The sequence below is a fragment of the Xenia sp. Carnegie-2017 genome, unplaced genomic scaffold (genome assembly GCF_021976095.1).
Source record: "Xenia sp. Carnegie-2017 unplaced genomic scaffold, XeniaSp_v1 HiC_scaffold_22, whole genome shotgun sequence".
NCBI lineage: Eukaryota > Metazoa > Cnidaria > Anthozoa > Malacalcyonacea > Xeniidae > Xenia > Xenia sp. Carnegie-2017.
Window position 1 is genome coordinate 2,605,724 of NW_025813485.1, and position 20,866 is coordinate 2,626,589.

The 20,866-nt window shown below is 32.5% G+C and overlaps 2 protein-coding genes across 3 annotated transcripts; both read right to left on the reverse strand.

Moving 5' to 3' along the window:
• Positions 1–24: 24 nt before the first annotated feature.
• LOC124445611 lies at positions 25–5,839 on the reverse strand. The gene is made up of 8 exons (XM_046996349.1): positions 4,795–5,839; positions 4,500–4,544; positions 3,395–3,514; positions 2,947–3,020; positions 2,766–2,831; positions 1,470–1,542; positions 1,154–1,348; positions 25–875 (listed from the first exon to the last, which is right to left on the reverse strand). The coding sequence occupies exons 3-8, from the start codon at positions 3,465–3,467 to the stop codon at positions 364–366; spliced, it is 993 nt and encodes a 330-aa protein (XP_046852305.1). The 5' UTR covers positions 3,468–3,514; positions 4,500–4,544; positions 4,795–5,839; the 3' UTR covers positions 25–363.
• Positions 5,840–5,942: 103 nt separating this feature from the next.
• LOC124445608 lies at positions 5,943–20,691 on the reverse strand. 2 transcript variants are annotated; one of them, XM_046996347.1, is made up of 19 exons: positions 20,495–20,691; positions 19,823–20,105; positions 19,073–19,146; positions 16,196–16,280; positions 15,872–15,995; positions 14,772–15,065; positions 11,533–11,745; positions 10,980–11,049; positions 10,410–10,621; positions 10,222–10,338; positions 10,048–10,146; positions 9,213–9,395; positions 9,006–9,077; positions 8,667–8,885; positions 8,297–8,515; positions 7,389–7,616; positions 7,187–7,256; positions 7,034–7,086; positions 5,943–6,952 (listed from the first exon to the last, which is right to left on the reverse strand). In XM_046996347.1, the coding sequence occupies exons 7-19, from the start codon at positions 11,546–11,548 to the stop codon at positions 6,390–6,392; spliced, it is 2,121 nt and encodes a 706-aa protein (XP_046852303.1). In that variant the 5' UTR covers positions 11,549–11,745; positions 14,772–15,065; positions 15,872–15,995; positions 16,196–16,280; positions 19,073–19,146; positions 19,823–20,105; positions 20,495–20,691; the 3' UTR covers positions 5,943–6,389. The 2 variants fall into 2 exon arrangements, with proteins under 2 accessions (XP_046852303.1, XP_046852302.1); XM_046996346.1 differs by having other exon boundaries at positions 19,756–20,105.
• Between the last annotated feature and the right edge of the window lie 175 nt (positions 20,692–20,866).

The window sequence follows — 20,866 nt, forward strand, 5'->3', positions numbered from 1 at the left end:
CGCAATAAATCCTTTGATCAAACATTGTGGCTGTTTTGATGTATTTCATTATACTTGTACCATTAATACAGATATACTTTGAAGTATAAATTATTGACATATATGTCTGACTTTCGTCAACACTTTACCTTTTAATAATAATAATATATATGTATATTGTAATAATTATAATAACAGAAACAATTATTAAATGAACAATTGTAATTATTATTACAAGTATGTTATATACTTCTACTGATATAAACATCTCGTCTGTATAATATATTCAAGTACACGTATCGAAGTATTTAACTTTCAATTTTCAAAACGCCTTCTACTCAGGTTTGAGCATGAAAATCAGTGATGTAAACGAAGTTGTTCACATCATGAGCTGCAGTTTGGGGGATATTCAGGCAAACCTTTCAAATGATTTAAAAGCTTATTACTTTTCTCCTCTTTCGGCCATGAAAAGATGGGAAGTCCTTTAATCCAAAATGGTACGGTCATCTCATTGTTCAAGTGAAATAATACAGCAATAAAACGATCACTCAGGTAAAGATTATCGTGCATTTCACCGCGTATTTGAGTGATTTCTCCGTTCAAAAGTTTTTCTTCTTCTGAAAAATCTACATTCTTCATTTCATCTTCCTTTATTGCACAGTGTTTCAAGTAAGTCGATGAGAGAATCATGAAAATTTTTCTCGATGAATTTAACATATGCTCACGAAACTTAAACGACATCATTTCTTTGCGAAGAGATTGGTTTTCTTCCTTTAATAATTTACAATCGTCGGTCAACATCTGAACATCATGTCCATTATCAAGTAACCATTTGGCAAAGTTTTTAACTTCATTAACAAATTTCTCGTTTTCCGGAAAGAAGGAAATAAAATAACCTATAAATGAAAATAATAGTTTGTGACTCTCTCGATACTGCAGTGGATGCTATAGCTCACAAAACAACTATTCAAATCAATAGTCATGAGTTATTTGTTGAATAAAAGAGCAACTTTACCCAACCATAACTTTTACTAATCAATTCTAAATTGCATAAAAAATCAACCTCAGTTTATCTGCAGATTTAACAAAAAAAATCAATTATTTTCTGAGAACATTGATGATCAAATTTAGGAAATTTAACATCAAAATTTTACCTCTATAGCTACACACGAACCTGTCTGAATGGAAGGTTTTACTTTATAACATAATCTTCTAAGGAACATAATGAGAAGAACTAAAGTCGCAACAACTCCAATTACTAAACCAATAATGAGCTTTAATCCATATTCTTCGTGTTCATTATGTGCCTGTTTTTCCCATAACGTTGTTACTTGAGAAACATTCTTCTCAAATGATGTAGGATGTATTCCTTCATGAAAGAAAAACTTTTCTCACTTATTCTTGCATTTTGTCAGTGATAAATCCAAGCAACAAACTATTCATTACGGTAAAGTAGACAAAAATGTTTTCCTGTGTAGTATCGATCATACCTGATTTTTGCTCGTATGAAGGCCAAAACCTTAAGCCAACTTCCCTTTTAAACTTTATCGGCAAAGGATAAATCTGTGGAATACATGACAATCGTGCTATAAGATGCAATTTTCCATTTCATTTGTCACCAATTGTTTTCAGATTAATAATGCGACCACCCATATCACCACTTTCGCACAATTATGCTTATTATTTTTACATTTCATTGTTGTTTGAAGCATGAATTTACTATGTGACTTCAGAATACTTTGCATTAATAAAATTTTAGCTGGTATTTATCACACCAGGAATTATTTTTCACAAAAACATGATAATACTATAGTTAAGAAATGCATCACAAAAACCTAACATTTTACACTGACGGATCAGAGATGCGGGAGCCGGGACGGGAGGGGGGGAGGGCTCACGTCCACTCACGTTTTGCCATAGGAAAACAAAAAAGATATTTAGACTGAGCTGAAGTTGTTGTGAGAAGTGTTTTTTTAGTAGTATAGTAGAATTGAAGACTTCATCCCCGCAATTCATATGTTGCTTTACCGTCCCTGCGGATTACTACAAATTTTTCGAGTAAAAATCTAGGTCAACTAGAATTGGTTATAAAACATTCTTGACAGAAATCACTTATATAGGAGCCTGCCCAGTTCATCGCATGTTGGCGTAACAAAATTTAGCTAATGATTATTATAAAGTTGGCATTTTACATGAAAAAAAATGCGTGTAAAAACAGGTTTGCCCAGAGTAAATTACACAAACAATGACGGTGAGTTAAAACCACTTGCTTGCACTGCAAGAAAGGATAGTACAAAGTCAAAAATACAGCCTTTTGACTCGTAATTTGATCACCCATAAAATCTTTCCTACATTTATTCCATTATTTGATTAACTCAAACTTAATTTTCATTCTTGTATAATGAGGCACTTGGTGGGAGCATACAGTATAAAAAGCACATGCTCTTGAGAAAGGAATCGAATAATATATCGCTGAACAAACGTCTGGTAGTTTACGGTCCTTAATAAAAGGAAAGACGGCAGAAAATCAAACAAATCTCTAATCTGGATACTATTCCAAGTGTTCATGGATTTGTACCTCTCAAAATAGATACAACGTAAAACATGCATTTTGTATCACCATCCGTAAAGTTTACACTTTTAGTCATCTATGAATTTTTGCTCTTACTCACTAAACTGTAGTTTCCATGGTAACATAGAACTAAAAACGTTGTCGCGGTGATCATATACACAAAATTTGTTTGGGTTTATAGTTATTTTATAGTCGAAGGGCAAAATGTACTTACAAAAAGAATCAACGGGTACTTGCTAGTCCACTTTGTTGAAGGTAATCTTATATCATAAGTCGTGGTCTGGATAAAAAAGATGGGATTTCTTGCAACCGTTTAACTTTGATACATTACTACTATATACAAACATGCTGCATTTATAATATAAAATGATAAATCAACATTTTGATAATTGTACCTTATTATCAAGCACTTTTATTTCACAGCGTCCCACAAAGAAAATCCATTTGAGAAAATATGCTTTTACACGATCTTTATTTGTGAATGAATAAATATATATGTTAATTAAAGCATACACACAAAGCTCACAAATCATGACAAGCAGGTTATCCTTTTTTACATCCTTTCCACATCAGCATATATATATGCCTGTAGTAAAAAGAGTGGTGTAGGGGGCTTGGGGTCAAGAGTTTATACCAAAATGTAATACTCTTATTTTATGTGATCAAGCAAACTTCCCACTTGAATAAAAACCATTTTTTAGAACATGCATACCTTGAATCTATACATCCTTTCAATTCTTGAACTTATGAAAAAGATAAACTATTTACATGTAATTATGCTGCATTTACGGCCTAAATCCTAGTTTACTTTATCTCATGAATGGAAAGAACTTAAAATCATACTTGAAGAATGCTTCCACTTGACTGTAGCTGAGTGATTATGAAACTGCACTTGAACATCATGTTTTTTCAGCATGCTATGCCCATTATCACTGTAATAATCTTTCTGAATTTGGTCGCAGACTATATAAAAAAGCAGGAGAAAATGAAAAATAATCAACAAGTACTTGACACCCCACAACATAAATCAGGGTAGTCAATATAAGTTAGCAAATCACCCCAACATTACTACCCAAACACCCAAATCCCTATAGCACTATCGCCAAAAACTGGCTAGCCAATTTTGGCTTATCCTACTGGCTTACTATTAAGATAATAAGGATTTAAGAAATTACTTGATCAAGGAACATATATATTGATACATCTTGAATGAAATGAAAGTCTTTTCAACTGAGCTTCTACAAACTCTTAAAGTTAAGTTTACACTGCTACGACAACATCATATACAATCCTTAGCTTCACAATGTGGCATATTATGTGTTGAATTTACATATTTTTTTCATCCAATCAAGATCTATGAAGTAGGTATATATCAATAAGATGCATTTGAAAAGATAAATTTTGTAAATGCACATTACAGTTTGTTTTATGCACACAATATAGCACCTACTCTGTTGCAGAAATATTTAACCACGATAAATCTAGTCACACATAAAATCAATTTTGTTGCATTTTTAATGTACTTTTTAACACAAACCTTAAGTAAATTTAGAAATGTTTGTTCTTATCAACTGATTTCCAAAGTTTGAATATAAACATGTCTTGAAAATAATATCTCACATGAGCAGGCTTTAGCAATAAATATAATTCATAGAACAAAACATAAAACATTTATAGCATTAAACAATACAAAACAACAATTATACATGGGCAGCATAGTCTCAAAAAAATTTTCTACATAAATGCCCTTCTTGGTAAAAAAAAAAACATAGAGTTGAGAGTTAGATATAGTGAAAAAAACATTTCATGGATTGAATACTGACAATCTGCAATTTTAAGGTAGAAATTCTGAATGCCTTTGATACTTGCTTTCAGCATATATCTGTAGTAAAGTTTACAAGAATTCACCTTCTATCATAGTAAAATAATCTTTTCAATCATAATTTACCTATACTTCGTTTGTTTCTTTCCAAATTGCTTTTTTCATCATTTTCTACAAAATTTATGGGAAATGTTGTGGCTATTGACATGAATCAAATGGTTAGATCACTTTTATGCAAATGTCAATTCATGTTTTTAAATCTCAAAATTAAAACATTTGGCTGTGAATAAAATTGAAATATTTGTAAGCACTTTGCATTAGTAATAACAAAGTGCAGTTGAGCTACACTTGACCATGCTAGAATAAAAAATGTGAATTATCTATACAACGGCACAGAGATGCAAAAGCATCACAATAATACCTTTAAAAATACTGCCCTGTTTCCGCTCCAAAATGTCACAACGAGAACAATAAATACAGCAATTTCCCTACAAGCCATCAAACAGCATTTTCCAGGAAGAAAAAATGGTAATGAAACTACAATTAAGATATTTTACGAAGATACAACAGCGCTCTTCAAGATCTTCGACTTCCTTTGTTGGGAGTATTTGCATAAAGTTGTCTTTTTCATTTTATCTTGCATCAAACTGTGTCAAAGAAACATATCGTATTTCAACTGCTGCTGAATACAATTAGTGAACCATAGAGCAACAGCAAATACGATTGAAAGAATGGACGAGACGAGAAATATCTATTAAACCCATGACGATATATAAAAGAACGCGCGGAAGGCCAGGGTTACAAGATATTTTGAAAGAGAATTACAAGAACAAACCAACATCCAAATCTCCATAACTTTAGCAAAAATTACCATATCAAAAATATCAACAGCTCCCTAACTCAAACTCGCATATAAAAAGTCAGGGTCCTGAATACTCTCCACTCAGTGGCTCCACCACATTTTAATTACAAAACATTTTCACAGCAGATTTCTCAAAATTGGCTCAATAGTACAATAAACTAAGGCCTGTTTCGAACGTCGAACTTTACATGCACCGAACGCATTAAAGACAAAAGAAAATGAGATAAACTTCCTTGTCATCTTCTGTTATAAATGCGTTCGGTTCATGTAAAGTTCGACGTTTGAACTAGGCCTAACTTTTCTAATTTGAATGACACAGACGGTATTTGTCATAATGACATTTTGATATTTTTAGGAATTTATCCGGCAACGTCGCTGTCACTGTAACAAACCAAATTTTTCAAAGAAAAACAATAAAAAAATAAAAATATTTAATTACCACAAGACTTTTCAGTAATAAAAACAGATCGACTATTTTATATGAGCAGTAGTTGCAAAATTATTCTAAACGATGTCGATTATGTCGTCAAAAATATATGAATCGAAATTCAAGATGTCCAGGATCTGAATTGCTGTTATAATCATTCAGTCTCCCCCCTTTTTTTTGTAATAAAAGGAAATAAACAAAAACTGTTAATTTTACATGAATCACTATTACAACTATATATGTAAAAACACACAACACAGAATTCAGGATTCCAAAAGAATTGAAAACAACTGAAAAGTTAATGGTAATATTTAATATATTTACAGTAAATACATGCTTTGAGCAACAAGTTACGTGTATAGCTATGTGTCTATAATACGAATTTTCTGGACGCTAATATTGAATATTTTTATCATGTGACAAAATTTGAGATAAATTCATCGTTGCAGGTGTAACTATAAAGATATTTTTTTCGTTCCAGATCTAACAAGGCATCGTTCTCTCTACAGGTGTAACTAGTATATAAAATTTTTCTTATTACAGGTCTAAGTTTAAAGACATCTTTCTTCCAAGTTGTAATTAATAGCATAAATTATTTACGTCTAGACTAATAACGACTGAATACATATAAAGTGGAAGACAGTGTCAACAATGAATAAATATGACTGTTGTATGTAAACTTATATTTGATGGAATATAATGGCGAATGGTAGTCGTCGACTGTATGCTAGAAGCGCTCATCAATGCCAAACGCTTGTCTAATAACTCCGTACATTAGACTCTTCTCAATCAAATACATTAAGTGATTTTTCTTTATCGCAAGATCGTGATTGGAATATTTTTTTCCTTCCCAATCTGACTTCATTTCACTTTTTAAATTCTTCAACCAAAGTAAACCACTTGACAGAAATTTCTTTTCAAACGTCTCTCCATGAACTTCGGTCTGATCTTTCACAAATCCATTGGCAAGGTTTTTCTCTGATTGTAATTCATCTTGTTTAATTATTTTTGTATAATTCATACGATTGGAAAGTGAAATGTGTTTCGAGCCATTATAACTTTTCTTGTTGTGCATTAATTTCTCGTGAAATGTATTTTTCTCTCCAAGTAAAAACGTCTTGTTTCTTGCCATTTCACGAGGATCTTTAATTATGAAATCTCCATAATCTTTTACGATAAACTCTTTCATAATTTCTGTGTTTTCAGTTCCAGCAACATCATTGGTGGAAATTCCTGGCTTCACTTCGTCTGTTTTTTTATGTATTTTGTTTGTAAGTACCATTACAGAGTCTGTTATGTAGAGATTTAAATGTACGTCAATAAAATAAAAAAATATTGTAATTGTATTCATGATCGTAAAGATGAACAAACCTGTCACATTGCAGTGTTTTCTCGAGCAATTCCACATGCTTTTATTACATTTGCTAAAAAAAAAAATAACAAAGAGTTGACACGTTTTTAGGGATATTTCATCTTTAAAAAAACTGATACGTCTATAACATCACCTCTGCCTGATGTACTTACCACAATGTACACATATCGTTCAACAGCGTAAAGTCGCCATGAAAATATTGCCGATCATCGTAAACACATGCTAAATAAAAAAATATTCATAACTTAAACGCCATGTTTTATAGCGTTTAGATCTCATTATACGCAACTTATTGTTCATTAGTCAACCTCCTAAAAGATTGAAGTTCTTATTTACGATACATATTCAATATACCTGAGTGAAAAATCTCGGGACAAACCGGACAGCATCTTCCTTGAATATGTATAGGATTGTCACAATTTGACATTGGACATTTCACCTCATGGCAAACCTCGCTACCACCATTACTACAGAAACAACTTATACAATCATTTACGATCCATCCTTCACCAACTTTGTATATTTTGTCAGTCAATGAATCATAACAAACATCTTTCATGGTTTCTACTACTGATGGAGCCGCTACAAAGAATAAAAACAACTAATTAGCACAAACTGAATTCTTATTAAAAGTTTCGAGAAATAATTATAAACATTAAAATTATTTGCATAAAATATTTAATTAAAAGATAAATAATAAATTTTAACGTAAGAAATCATTTTTTCAAAACTACGCCAGTAGACAATGTGTACGAAATGTTTATATTTGACAAATAATATTTAAGAAATTAAAGATGTTTACGGTGTTTGCACAGGCTTATGCAAACCGAGGAGACCTTTGGGAGAAATCTAGAACTGATCAGTGCAAGCCCGAGACCGAAGGTCCAGGATTGTCCTTTGCTTGGGAGTTCTCACAAACGTCTCAAAGCTTTACATAAGCTAATTAATGCAAAGACGAAAAACATTTTTATTTCTTTTATAAAATTACAATAATACGAAACAGACAAATTTAAAGCAAACGTTTTCATTTTTCCTTGAACAAGTATTCATGATTGATTGGCAAATTCTCTTTGATTGATTGATTTTTTTCATTGCTTGAGCTCAGATTGGTTTGCTGCAAGCTAATGCAAACGCAGCTATAGACCAATCAGCGTTCGCGTTTCATTGTAGTTATTTTATAATTACTGGTGATGATTTATATTGGATGTAAACGAACATTGATATGATTTATCTGAAAACCAATCAATTGAAATAAGTAGTACCTATTTTTTCATCTCCATCGCACACAGGACAGCATTCACCATCTTTTTTTACAGGATATTCGCATGATGGTTTACTACATAACAACACCTTACAAGATATTTCACCTTCAAAGCAAACACATTTTGTACAGTTATTCATTATCCAGCCTTCCCCTGAATGATACCAAAGGCTTGTTTGGGGGTCCTGGCAATTTTTTTCTTTCATCTCAACAATCATACCTAAAATAATTCAGTTAACAATAAAATTAGAATTTTTGATAACATCCAAGCTTTTTAAGAGAGAACGACTTTTGGAATCTAAAATTCAGTCATGATCAATTAACATTAGAAATTGTATTATCTAAATATTTTAACATGACAAAGATACTACCTTCGCTTTCATTATTTTTACAGACTGGGCAACACTTTCCCTCAACATACACTGGGTTTGAACACGTGCTTAAACATGATGCAGCAATACACAAGGCACGACCATTGACACACGAACATGATATACAATCATCAACATGCCATTTCTCTCCATTACGATAAGACATTCCTGACTTCATATCATGACACATATCTAGAAGCATACTTGTGTCATCTTTATCTACACAAAATGAAGAAAATTTTCCGCTGTTGCTTGATTTCATGAAAAAATCCATGAATTTTATAATAATATAATAACGATATAGCTAACTCTATGTTCTATTTGTAACATACTAATTACCATTATCTTCTGTGTTGAAGTAGAAAGGAGAAAGTTGTTGATTATACGTAGGCAGCGCAGATGGAAGTAAATCTAGATAAAAATATAGATGAATAGTTGATTTAACACAAATATTTGACTGAATGCCGAAAATAAATTCAAATAAATATACCAATTGTTTTCGTTAAGTACGCAGGTGCAGTAAATAATTATGACTGTTCTTTCTACCTGAGTTACAGACTTCCTCACACTTTTCCTTGGATATGAAATTGTTAAAACTTCCAAAACATCCCCCATAGTCAAACTGAACACAGCTTTGAATTGTGGCATTAAAGTACCAACGTTTTGTCAATTTATGAGAACACATTCTCTTGTTAGGATTCGAGAAGCAAACATGCTTCATTAGATCATCTGTTGAACACAAATATATAACATTATTAAAGAGCCCACATAGGAAGTATAGGAGGTATAAAATGTACAGTAAGTGTACGAGGTATAACGTGTATACAAGGTATAGGAAGTATACGATGTATAGTAGGCATTGGAGGTAGAACATGTATAGAAGGTATAGGAAGTATACGATGTATAGAAGGTATAGGAGGTAGAGCATGTATAGAAGGTATAGGAAGTACACGATGTATAGAAGGTATAAGAGGTAGAGCCTGTATTGAAGGTATAGGAAGTACACGATGTATAGTAGGTATTGGAGGTAGAGCATGTATAGAAGGTATAGGAAGTACACGATGTATAGTAGGTATTGGAGGTGGAGCATGTATAGAAGGTATAGGAAGTACACGATGTATAGTAGGTATTGGAGGTAGAGCCTGTATAGAAGGTATAGGAAGTATACGATGTATAGTAGGTATTGGAGGTAGAGCATGTATAGAAGGTATAGGAAGTATACGGCGTATAGAAGGTATGCAGCCTTACGAAGTGCATAAGACTGGACCAACTTGATATTAAAGTGGTTATATGTTCATACAGAAGCGTAAACTTACCCGTGAGGAAAATGTTTTCATAATTGCTTGAGTTACATCATATTATTTTACATAAAAAGCTTTACCTTTCGAATTGTCCTTTTCCATTTTCAACGATGGTACGTCGGAAGCGGGAATGTGAACAGATGGAGTTTGAAGAGCAGGAGAAGGTGTCACGTATAATTCTATTTTAAAAAAGAAAAAGTAAAGATAGTAAAATTTAAAAAATCCCTAACAAAATATAAAAAAGACATCTATACCTGACACCAAAGGTATATGCTGTTCAACAAGAATGTCATTCATTATCTGTTCTTCGGGTTTGGCAATATTGTTGTTATCAATGAATTTTTCCAATAGAGGATTGTTGGTAGACTTAACTGCAATAAAAAGAATTTAATTTATCTGGTTCAAAAATACATATAACATTTAGCAATTATACATAGCTTACCTCCTTTAGATTGACATGTACCAACAATAAAGGAGTCTTCCAAAACCTTCGAACGTGGAACACGACATGAATATCCAACAGGACAAGGTAAAACAATGCGTTCGTTATCCTCAGATGATACAAGACACTTTAAATTTTGTGAGCGACGAGGAAGATCGTTTATTAAACAGTCAGCATCAATCTTACACTTCCATGTTCCATGATGGCAAATGCTGGGATTAAGAAATGAATAAATACAAAACTATCGCTTCAATGCAGCATAAAATTCTAGAGATATTGACATTTTATCACCGACAACTCAAAATTAAAAGAAATTGTGCACATTTTTCATTTAGTCCTAAAAATAACTAAGTTACGTTGCCCTGACGCTATTTTTAATCTGAAGTCAACATAGTTTGTGAATTCAGGATGTTGTTTTAAGTGACTGACATAATATAAAATGACAACAACACTTGTGACTACGAGTAAATTATCTATGAAAAGTAAACATCTTATCTGTCAATCAATGTCAAAACTTGTAGGGAGCCATGTCTGTATTGGAAACAGATTGCAAGACCTAACCCAACTTACCAAGTTTCACACGGTCTGCCATCTGGTTTACTTACGCCAAACCTATATTCCCTGCCTTTGTAAGAGCATTCTGAAATAGACAAGAGACGATCAAGATTACTGTAAAATCTATATTTTTGTTTTGTTAGAAACAACTTCATAAGAATTTCATAAAGAAGAAACAAATTTGAAAAATTCCTCATCACTCGCTCTATATTTATACTTGTTCATTGAAAAATTACCAAATTATATAATGGTTATTTTTAGTAATAATTCAGTTTTAAATGAAAACAAAATAAACGTGTCTCAATGTCTTTTTTCAAATGAGCGTGATTAAACAAATGATAGTAAACATTCCCTTTACGTAATACAATACAATGCAAGGTCATTGAACGATAAAAACAAGAAAAACGTCCGATATATTCATTTTAAGAATAATGTTATTTCATCAAGTTTTCAAAACTACGGCTTTTCTCCGAGGAGGATCCATGCCCTGTCTGTTTTTCATACAGCTAACGTAGTTACGTCGTTTACTTAGTTTAGTTGTAAGCAAAGTAAAATATGATGAACGTACTTTTACATTTTCCCATCAACAAACCAATCTCTGTTTTTGTAAGACACTCGTCTCTGCGAAGGCGACATTTATTTCTATATTGTTTACCATTAGACAAGCCACACACGGGAAACTTTGCTTTACCACACCGACGAGGACACACACAAACAATTTTACCACGTTTGTTTGTCTTACATTTTTCACGAAATCCACAAGTCTTACTTCTACAGCTATCTATAAAATAAAGATCGAGATTGATAAATGATCAAATTGTTACAGAAAGTATGCATCCGTGCATGTTTTGAATAAATGTAAGTCTACATTTGATAAATACACATAAATAAAAAATATAGTAGTTGGCATGTGGGCTAATTCATTTTCTGTCATTGAAGATGGCGCGAGTGTAGAAAAAGATCATTAATACTAATCATGTAAAGAGATTATTTTGTTTTAAGATACACACGTAGGTGGATAATTATTATATCCAATAATCTATTAAGAGGATAAATTGGTTTTAAGAATACCTTGAAATATTTGATAGTAACATAACTTAAACACAAAGCTCACATGTATGTTAAAATTCAATGTAATCTATTTAAAAGAAACTTTCATTGACTGCCAAGCATAAATATGTATAATTTTAAATGAAAATGCTAGAAAATCAGTGCAACGCCAAACAACTATCCTGCATGAAAAGAGGACTCTAGGATCGTAATAACAACTAAAATGTTACAGGAGAAGAGGATTGTATACAATTTAGTTATCTAATAAACAGCCTAAAGCCATTCACTGCAAGATTCAGTTTCGACAGCCGCGTATTTAATCACATCACGTAGCTGCAAGATCGCCAAACTGTTGACTTACGTCATATATATCCCATGAGTGAGATTTGTCTTTATTATTTATACATGTTTTATGTTAACGACTATGGTTAACGATGAGAAAAAGAACGATGAAATTCGACGTGGGAAAACTGCATTTTTGTCAATTAGCTAAGTGAGAAAAAATGTTCACTAAATTTTGTCCGTTTCTTAAAATAACGGATATAGAGCATAAGGCATTACATAATGACGCAATTATTTGCTTCCTTTTGAAAAACATACTCTTATATCACCCACATATGTAAAAGCGCTGACAGTCAAGAAACATGTGCAGGTCGAAGATAAAGTTAATTAGTCGTTTGTTGGAAATATCCAACATTTTCTCTTGATGTGTAAAAAATATTTATAGAATAAGTTTGCTAACAAGGAGGGATCAGTAAAAGAACACTTCTAGAATATTTCGTGACACATAATAGAAAAGAAAAAGCGACTCCTGCAGCGCCGCTAACTGACAATGACATAATTATGAAATTCCAAAGACGCGCACTGAACACTTGTTTACTAAATTCTAAATAAATTTTGAGGCTCAAATAAATTCGAGAATTACTAAAAAGAGTTTTATTTTTAAAAAAATCATATTCAGTACATTAAACCAATACATAAAACAAAATCGAAAATAATTTCTATCTTTCTATTTTTATCTTAATGCATAACTCATAAGATTAACACCAGGCAGCAGGAATCAATAATGGTTGATATTGTCAATTGTATAAGAGGCAATAAGTATTTAGATGAAGCACATCTTGATGTGACAACTAGCACGCAACTACACAAAGTTTACATTGAAGACTTCTCAAATGTGTTTTTTTTGCTCTAACGTTTGATTATGTTGCTAATGTCAGTTGATGTAACTTAGCCTGACTGCCTACATAATACATACCTAAGCAAATTTTCTTAATATTATGAGAAGATCGTTGTTTCTTTTTTTGGCATTTATCTTAGGATAATAAACTCTAGTGGGCGTGGAATGATCAGTTAACGATGATACAAACTTTAGATTTGAACAATCAAAACTCGAATCAAAACACATGGAAAGTGGCATAAAAAGAGGTATTGATACTTTATAGGAAGAGCTCAGCTACTTATCTCATTAATACACTTTAGCAACAAGTTACATATAACATATCTTTACCAATATTAATGATGGTCCATATAAAATTATTGTTGGCGACGTTGGCGCTTTTTATAATCAGTATAACACTTAATCGCAAAATAATGATATGAAAGGCAAATATTTATGAGCTTGGTAGCTATAAAACGACCAAAACACTAATCCTATTAATTGTTTTAATCGAAAGGAATATTCAATCAGCAAACCATGCTAGAAATTTGATGGGACCACCTAGGTTATATAGTCATACAAAAAAAGACGATAAGCATGCAATGGTGATATCAGCTGCTAAATCTATCATATTTTATAAAATGTAGTTTGTAATGTGAAAAGCGATTAACATCGCAAAGTTAGTGGTTTGTACTTTAGTACAAAAATCTCAAATCTCGCATTTTTCATGTATTTTCACAACATTAGGGTAATAAGCTTGTTCGTTGTTTCAAGAGTTTTCCCAAGTTACAAAGTCCTAACATAAAATCGAAAATGTTACAAGAACGTATTCAAGAGGCTAACTTTTTCAACTAAAACATGATTCACAAATTTGTTGTTTTAAGAACAGTTTTATACATTAGCACTGTAAAGTGAGACAAAAAGCTAACTGGCCTGAAAAATCGCATTTATGCTTGAAAATGTCAACGTTAATGACATATCATATCAACACAAACGAGAAAAAAGTTTAGGGCGTTCCAGAACACATACTCACCTGACCATTGAATGATTTTTCAAGATTGACCGCACAATTGGTGTAGGTTGCGCCCCATGCATCGGCGTGGCACGTTCCTGGCATGCTTTGACGCACAAAGATTGTCAAGCAGCCTGCTAAACTGCTACTCAAATCCAATAATCGATTAATCAACAACGAATCACCAACATGTTTGTCTCAATCGACAAAGTTAAAAATAAATGATAAGACTGAATTTTAAATTGCATAATTTGAAGCATCCTTTTGGTAATGACGCTAAACGGTTTTTTGTCAGGTCTGATAGGATTTATTCTGTTTTTCATGTTTCGGACATATGAGAAAAAAACAAAGTATTTCATACTGGAGACGGAAGGCATAAAAACTAACAAAGTATCTAAAAAAGAAAAGCTCCTAAAGAAAATACTATTTGAGTTTAAAATGTGACGTATTTTCTCTATTAGGCAAAAAGTAGAAAAAATGGAATTGGAATGTAGTAATTGGGTTTTGTTTCCCGCTGGTCATTCATCATTACCGACAATAACGTTATCTTATGGAATAATTGGTTCTTTATGACATTAAAACTCACCTGTTACACAAACGCCAGCTCGAAAATGTTTGGGTAGATATATTTTAGACCGCTCTGATTCGATGTGACATTTTAAACCTTCACCGCACTTGCCATGAATATTCCATGGTCCTCCACAACGCTCATTGATTGACTTGGCGCAAACATTGCAGCAACTACATACATCTTTTACAACACCAGTCTTGCAGTTCAAAGGTTCAACGCAAGCTGTTTTATCACATATAGCGCACGATAAGGCATCCCTGTTTGCGCAAATCCGATAACCAAAGTAATATCTTCATCACGCCAGCCATGCTGTTAAAAAATGAGTAACTTAACTCAATGAGATTATGTTTGTTTTTTCTGCCCCATGGCATAAACTTTCATGAGCGGTATGAAGCACTTCATTCCCCCATTTTATAGTTTATATTTAAACAATTTTAACTGTGATGCATTTGTAAATAGTCAGCATGTCTGAATGGTAGTTATTCAATTTTAAATATATAACAATTCTTGTAAAATAAAACATGTTTAAATACTTGAAACTATTATTAAGTACATTTGTAAATAACCGTGAAACAATATGAGTTATACGACCACAAATTATTATCTAAAGTAAATACTTAGCACGCTCTTCGTCAAAAAATCGTTTAAAGGTCGGCTATATACTATGTCTACTGCTGCACAAAAAATTATATTACGAAAACTATTGTCAACATAAATTTTTTAGTACAATGATTAGGAATGAAAATACAATAAAAAAAGAAAAATACGTCCGGAAGTTCACTATTTGCATAACGCATTTTAGGCAATGAGCGATAATTGTCATCAATTGTTTTCAGCGCATGCAACGCGACATCGATACAGCAGTGGGACAATTTCGTTTGAGCTTTATAATTCTCACATTGTTGCACGAGATTGAAAACTATTTCACGAAGTTAAAATATAAAGTGTCAATAAGCACAAAGCGTTAAATAAGAAAGTTACGTTTGAATACCATAATCTTAAAACTTTCTTCAATATCCCTTGTGTAAACACAAACAAGAATACATCCAGTTTACTAAGACGATATAGTATATTTCGCATCGAAGTACTATGCTGAACGAAATAAATCTATTTACCTTACGTTTTAATAGAACGTGATAAGATATTCCAAAAAGGATTTGACGTTTGTCGTAAGTCGAAGAAGCAGTTAGCAAACAACTTGTATCACTCTTCGTCTCTTCAAATGAATAATAGACGCACCTAAATATAGCTTTTATAAGCAGCAGGTTTGACATAAGGGTTGACCTTTTTGCACGTCAAATTGCGAAGTGTTATGTTACACACGCTATGCTACAAATAACATTAAACAAGGTTGGGGACTTTTTTGTTTAGTTGCTTAGCAATTGATAATGACGATTAATTTAAAAGATATGAAATGATGATGGAAAAATGTAACTTACGATGAGTGACCATGGCAGGGAAAGATGAAACAGATGTCTTTCATCCAGTAAGCTATATCCAGTTTTCAGGGGTAAAAAATTCAAGCTATAGAAAAGAAAAGTAGTATCAATTACACATTTTAATAAATGCCAACGCATTATTCTAAATGTTACGTACAGACAAAACAGGAAAATATGAAAAGGTGTGAAGGATACAAAGCGCTATTATGACCATGTGGCAAAAATTGACTCGTGAAAATTGGGTTGGTACAAAAGTCTTTCAATAAGCAGCAATTGTTACATTTATGGCAAACAGAGTTTTCAAATACACGAGAGTCAAAGCAAAACTTCATGATCACGAAAACAAGGTTAAGTTCTCGATGAAATACTTGAGGGAATGTTGAACACGAAATTTTGAAATTTGAAAATTAAGTCAATCAAAGGAAGTTTGAAATAGTTTCCAAATAGTTTTATAAAAGTATTTTAATGATATTCATCAAGGATATAAGTATGATTTATCATACGATGTCGTTAAAGATAAGAGTTCCATAAACGTACAAACACCTTACAAGTACATCGGATTATGTCGTATTAGGAATTTATGATGCATGCCAATGGAATGCAAAAATTTTTAGTTGGATGAATTAAGAATACTTATCATTCTCAAAATTAACTAAACTCGAACAAAGAGTATCTTTATTTGTAAACAAGGGAAAAAATTAGTTCGCCATGTAAAATATTACTTAACACAGTGGTAGCGAGCCCGATTATTTAGCCATGCCATGTCAATTTTTCTTTGTTCGCTCATTGTTAAAGCAAAAGATTTCTATAAGGAAATGAAAAATGATGATATGAAATTTACATAGCGCGACGCAACTACAGTGAGGTATGAAGTCTGTAAGCGTTGAAAGGAAATCTATACTCATTTGTACAAAGCATATCAATTACACGCTGAACGAAATAAAATATATAAAGAATCAGAACAACGAAGCGATGACCATGAAGGACATCTTAGAAACTGCGACGTATGACGAGGCCATAAAATAAATCTTAGAAACTACGAGGAGTGATAGGAAACCTTGGAAATTATGAGAAGTGGGTATGTGTGAAATGGTGCTTGTCTAAACAGGATGTATGGAAAGGTGTTGGGAGGGAGTTAAAAATAGTGTTGCCTTGAATAGCTACACATTTGTATCGCTATACTGACACAAATAAATTTTATGTCACAGTATTATATATAGTTGAGCTTGAAGTGGGTCGTTGTAGACTAGTCGGAGTTAGCAAAATAAAAGCAAATAAAGCAAGGAGACTTAGTGGTATAGGGCAATGAAAGAATCCATCAAAAAACAACGTCGATTCTACATCATTCTCAAAAGATCTAAGAAACAAAAACTTCAAAGGTAGAAAACAAAATTACGTTGAAAAGCAAGTCAACATTAGACATAAAGAACAAACAAACTTAAGCAAGGGTCACACACAAAAAGCTCAATGGCATCTGGAAAATCAAACATCAATAGGCTAAGAGCGGAATCTAGACGGGAGGATGGATTAACATTTATTAATGACATGGAAAACTGATTCCACTAAAAAAATATTGAGATATTAACCTTTAAGACATCATTAGACTGAGTGTAAATCACATATTTTTATGCACAAATGGAAATGTCCCAGTTTAAATTTAATTATATGTGCAAATGTAAAGTGGATTGTTCATCAAAGCGAATAGACCAAGTTAAAGGTGTAAAATCTCATCAAATGAAGTTTCACATTTTATGAGAGCTAAAATTTTGCAAATGAAACTGCTAGTAAATATAAATGAAAACTTTATGATCATTTAACTAAATAGTTCAAATAAATTATATATTATATTGTTTCTTAGCATATTTCAAACTTTCAACATCCATATATTACAAACTTGCTTTTGTTACTTTGAGCACCAGGGATGGATTTAAGGGAAGTGTGTGGAGGGTGTGCACCTCTGTGAGACATGACTACATCGGATGCAGGAGGGTGTGCGCCACTTTTCCAGCGTACCCCGAGTAACTTTTACTGCGTCTCGAGAGTGTGATGGGCTGAAGCTTGCTATCGCCGTCCCCACATAGGATAGCGTGGAGGGGCCGAAACCTCCCAACGAAACGTTAACATGCGACGCTTTAGTGCTCTTCCTGTCCTAGAGTACTGGAAGACATGGACCGAAAACGGTATTTTTTACTTTCGAAATTTGTTTTTTCGCTATAAGAGTTCTTCTCACATAATAAACAATTACATTCAATGGTCTTCATCGTAAAATATATGTTGTCTCATGTATGTTGTCTCATTTGATGCCATGAACTCGAAATGAATAATTGAATCCAAGACTTAAAAATTTTTAGGAGGTTAAGAACTTTCAACGTAATTCGTGCCATAGTAAATTAAACATGCATTCACACAAGAAATGCTAACCAACGGCCAACCAATTGTTACAAAATTCTTCATTTTTTCGGAGAGAAAAAATGTTAACAAGCGATCGTTCATAATTGTCTACAATTTAAAATGTTTGCTTTCAAATATGAATTTGGAAATGCTGCAATAAAGCCGGCGGATTTTGACTGGAAAAAGCAAACGCACTTCAGAAATCTTTCACGAAGCTGCATGCCTCAAAGCAAATGATCGATGTGTTTTAATTCACCTCAAATCAAGAAGAGATTTGCTCTCCGATGTTTTGGATGCGTTTGTTGAGGAGTCAACCTTTGATGAATCCACAACTTCAACATAGATAAAACATAATCTTTAGTCATTAATAGTAAAATATAATTGACACATATACAGTTATGCTGATTGGAATGTCAATTGGTATTACCATCCACTTAGACAGTCCAATCAACATAACTGTAAATGTATCATATGCTATGAACAAACCTGGAAGATCTTTAGTTGCCCATTTTGCACCACTGCAGTAATGAAATCTTCGAGACCCGATATAATTTTGGTCCCTAAAAACAAACAAACAGCCAAACAGTATGATAAACAGCCATACACAGCAGTTATTTAGCTTCTGTTGGTGCATTGGTATACTAAATCCAAATCTTACTGTATATTTGCCTTACAGTTAAATTATGAATGCATTCTTTAAAGTAAGAAAATTATATGTACTTGATGAATGTACTTGAGGAAGTATTTGTGGAAGGCAGGAAACTGATGTGTCTACTTCAGTAACTGTCAAATGCATGACCACAACGCAACTCTCTACTAGACTTAACTATTGAAGAGTTTCAGATAAAACAGCATTGTATTTAGTTTAATAAGTTAGATATCCGAGAGTGACAACAGAAAGTAATCAACTATGGCTAACACAAAATACCTTTGAGCTGGCAATGATTACCAAACCTGACATTTCTGGTATTAAAGAAAATATTTATACTATTTACAAGTGCAAGATGTTTGGCATTAAAATGCGGGTAGTATTAGATCTTGATTATTGATGGGAATTAGGGTTTCTTTTGACTTGAGCCAGAAATATTTGGCTAAGATGTAATGACAACCTCGATGTAAATAGTAATTTTGTCATCACACAATAATGTGATAAATCATAAGAAGTTGACCTTGCTCTTTTCAAGTGCTCCTTGATAAGAAATTTGAAAGCTTGACATTGCTGAATTGGATACTCACAATGTAGTAATTGGAACACACATGTGAAAATTCTCAATTCTGGCTTCATTCCACACTGTTATTGACTGTACTGTTGCATTGCCATGTCTTTCATAACACAATTAAATCTTTTTGACTTTGTCTCCATAGTAAGAACATATATTAATCTTCAAAACTTCAATTTACATGGTTTTTTAAATTATCCATTCCATTATTTCTGTTTTTGTTATCTTTTGCACTAACTAGTCTTGTAAAACGATCTTTGACCCGATGACCAAGAGTACTTTCAAAGAAACCTTACATCCTTGAAGCGAAAAAATAAATTTCATTATAATTGTATCTAATCATAAAACATAATTTGCCACCAATTTAATCCAATAAACTAAAATTGAACAATACAAGAGTGTAAAATAAAATCTTTACAGCCATACTAGAAAAATATGTGGAGACAGGATGTTTAATATTACACCACGTATCTCTACCAATTGAAGTTCTTTCCAAATGATCGATCACAAAATTGTTTTACAATCAATGGTGAAGATAAAGAAAAGTATGCCACAGCGGCAAGCCAATAAATCATTCGAATATTAACAAATAATAGATAAAAATACTGAATATTATCTTTAGATTTATCAATTTCACATTAATGAGGAATAGTACTATCAAATAAATGGAAAGATGTGCAGTCTTTACCTCAAATATACGTCCCGATTGTGAAGACACTGAAGTGGAGTATGCCGACGCATCAACGCAAACAGAAGAAGATTACACGGATGATGATTACAACAGTTGTTTTTTAAATCATGAAACACATTCAACATTTTGTGCTGTTCATCATCGTGAGCCTTTAAGTATCGAAGCAGAAAACCTTCATTGAAAGAGCCAGGAACATCTGACTTCGTACCATCAAGCACGGATAAAAATATTGACCCCAAGAAGATCAAATGTAAAATTTGCCATAAATTTTTTAGTTCAGAATCTTCTTTTTTACAACACCAGACTGTCCATACAGGTGAAAAACCTTACCAATGTGAATTTTGTAACAGAACATTTCGACTTTCAGGA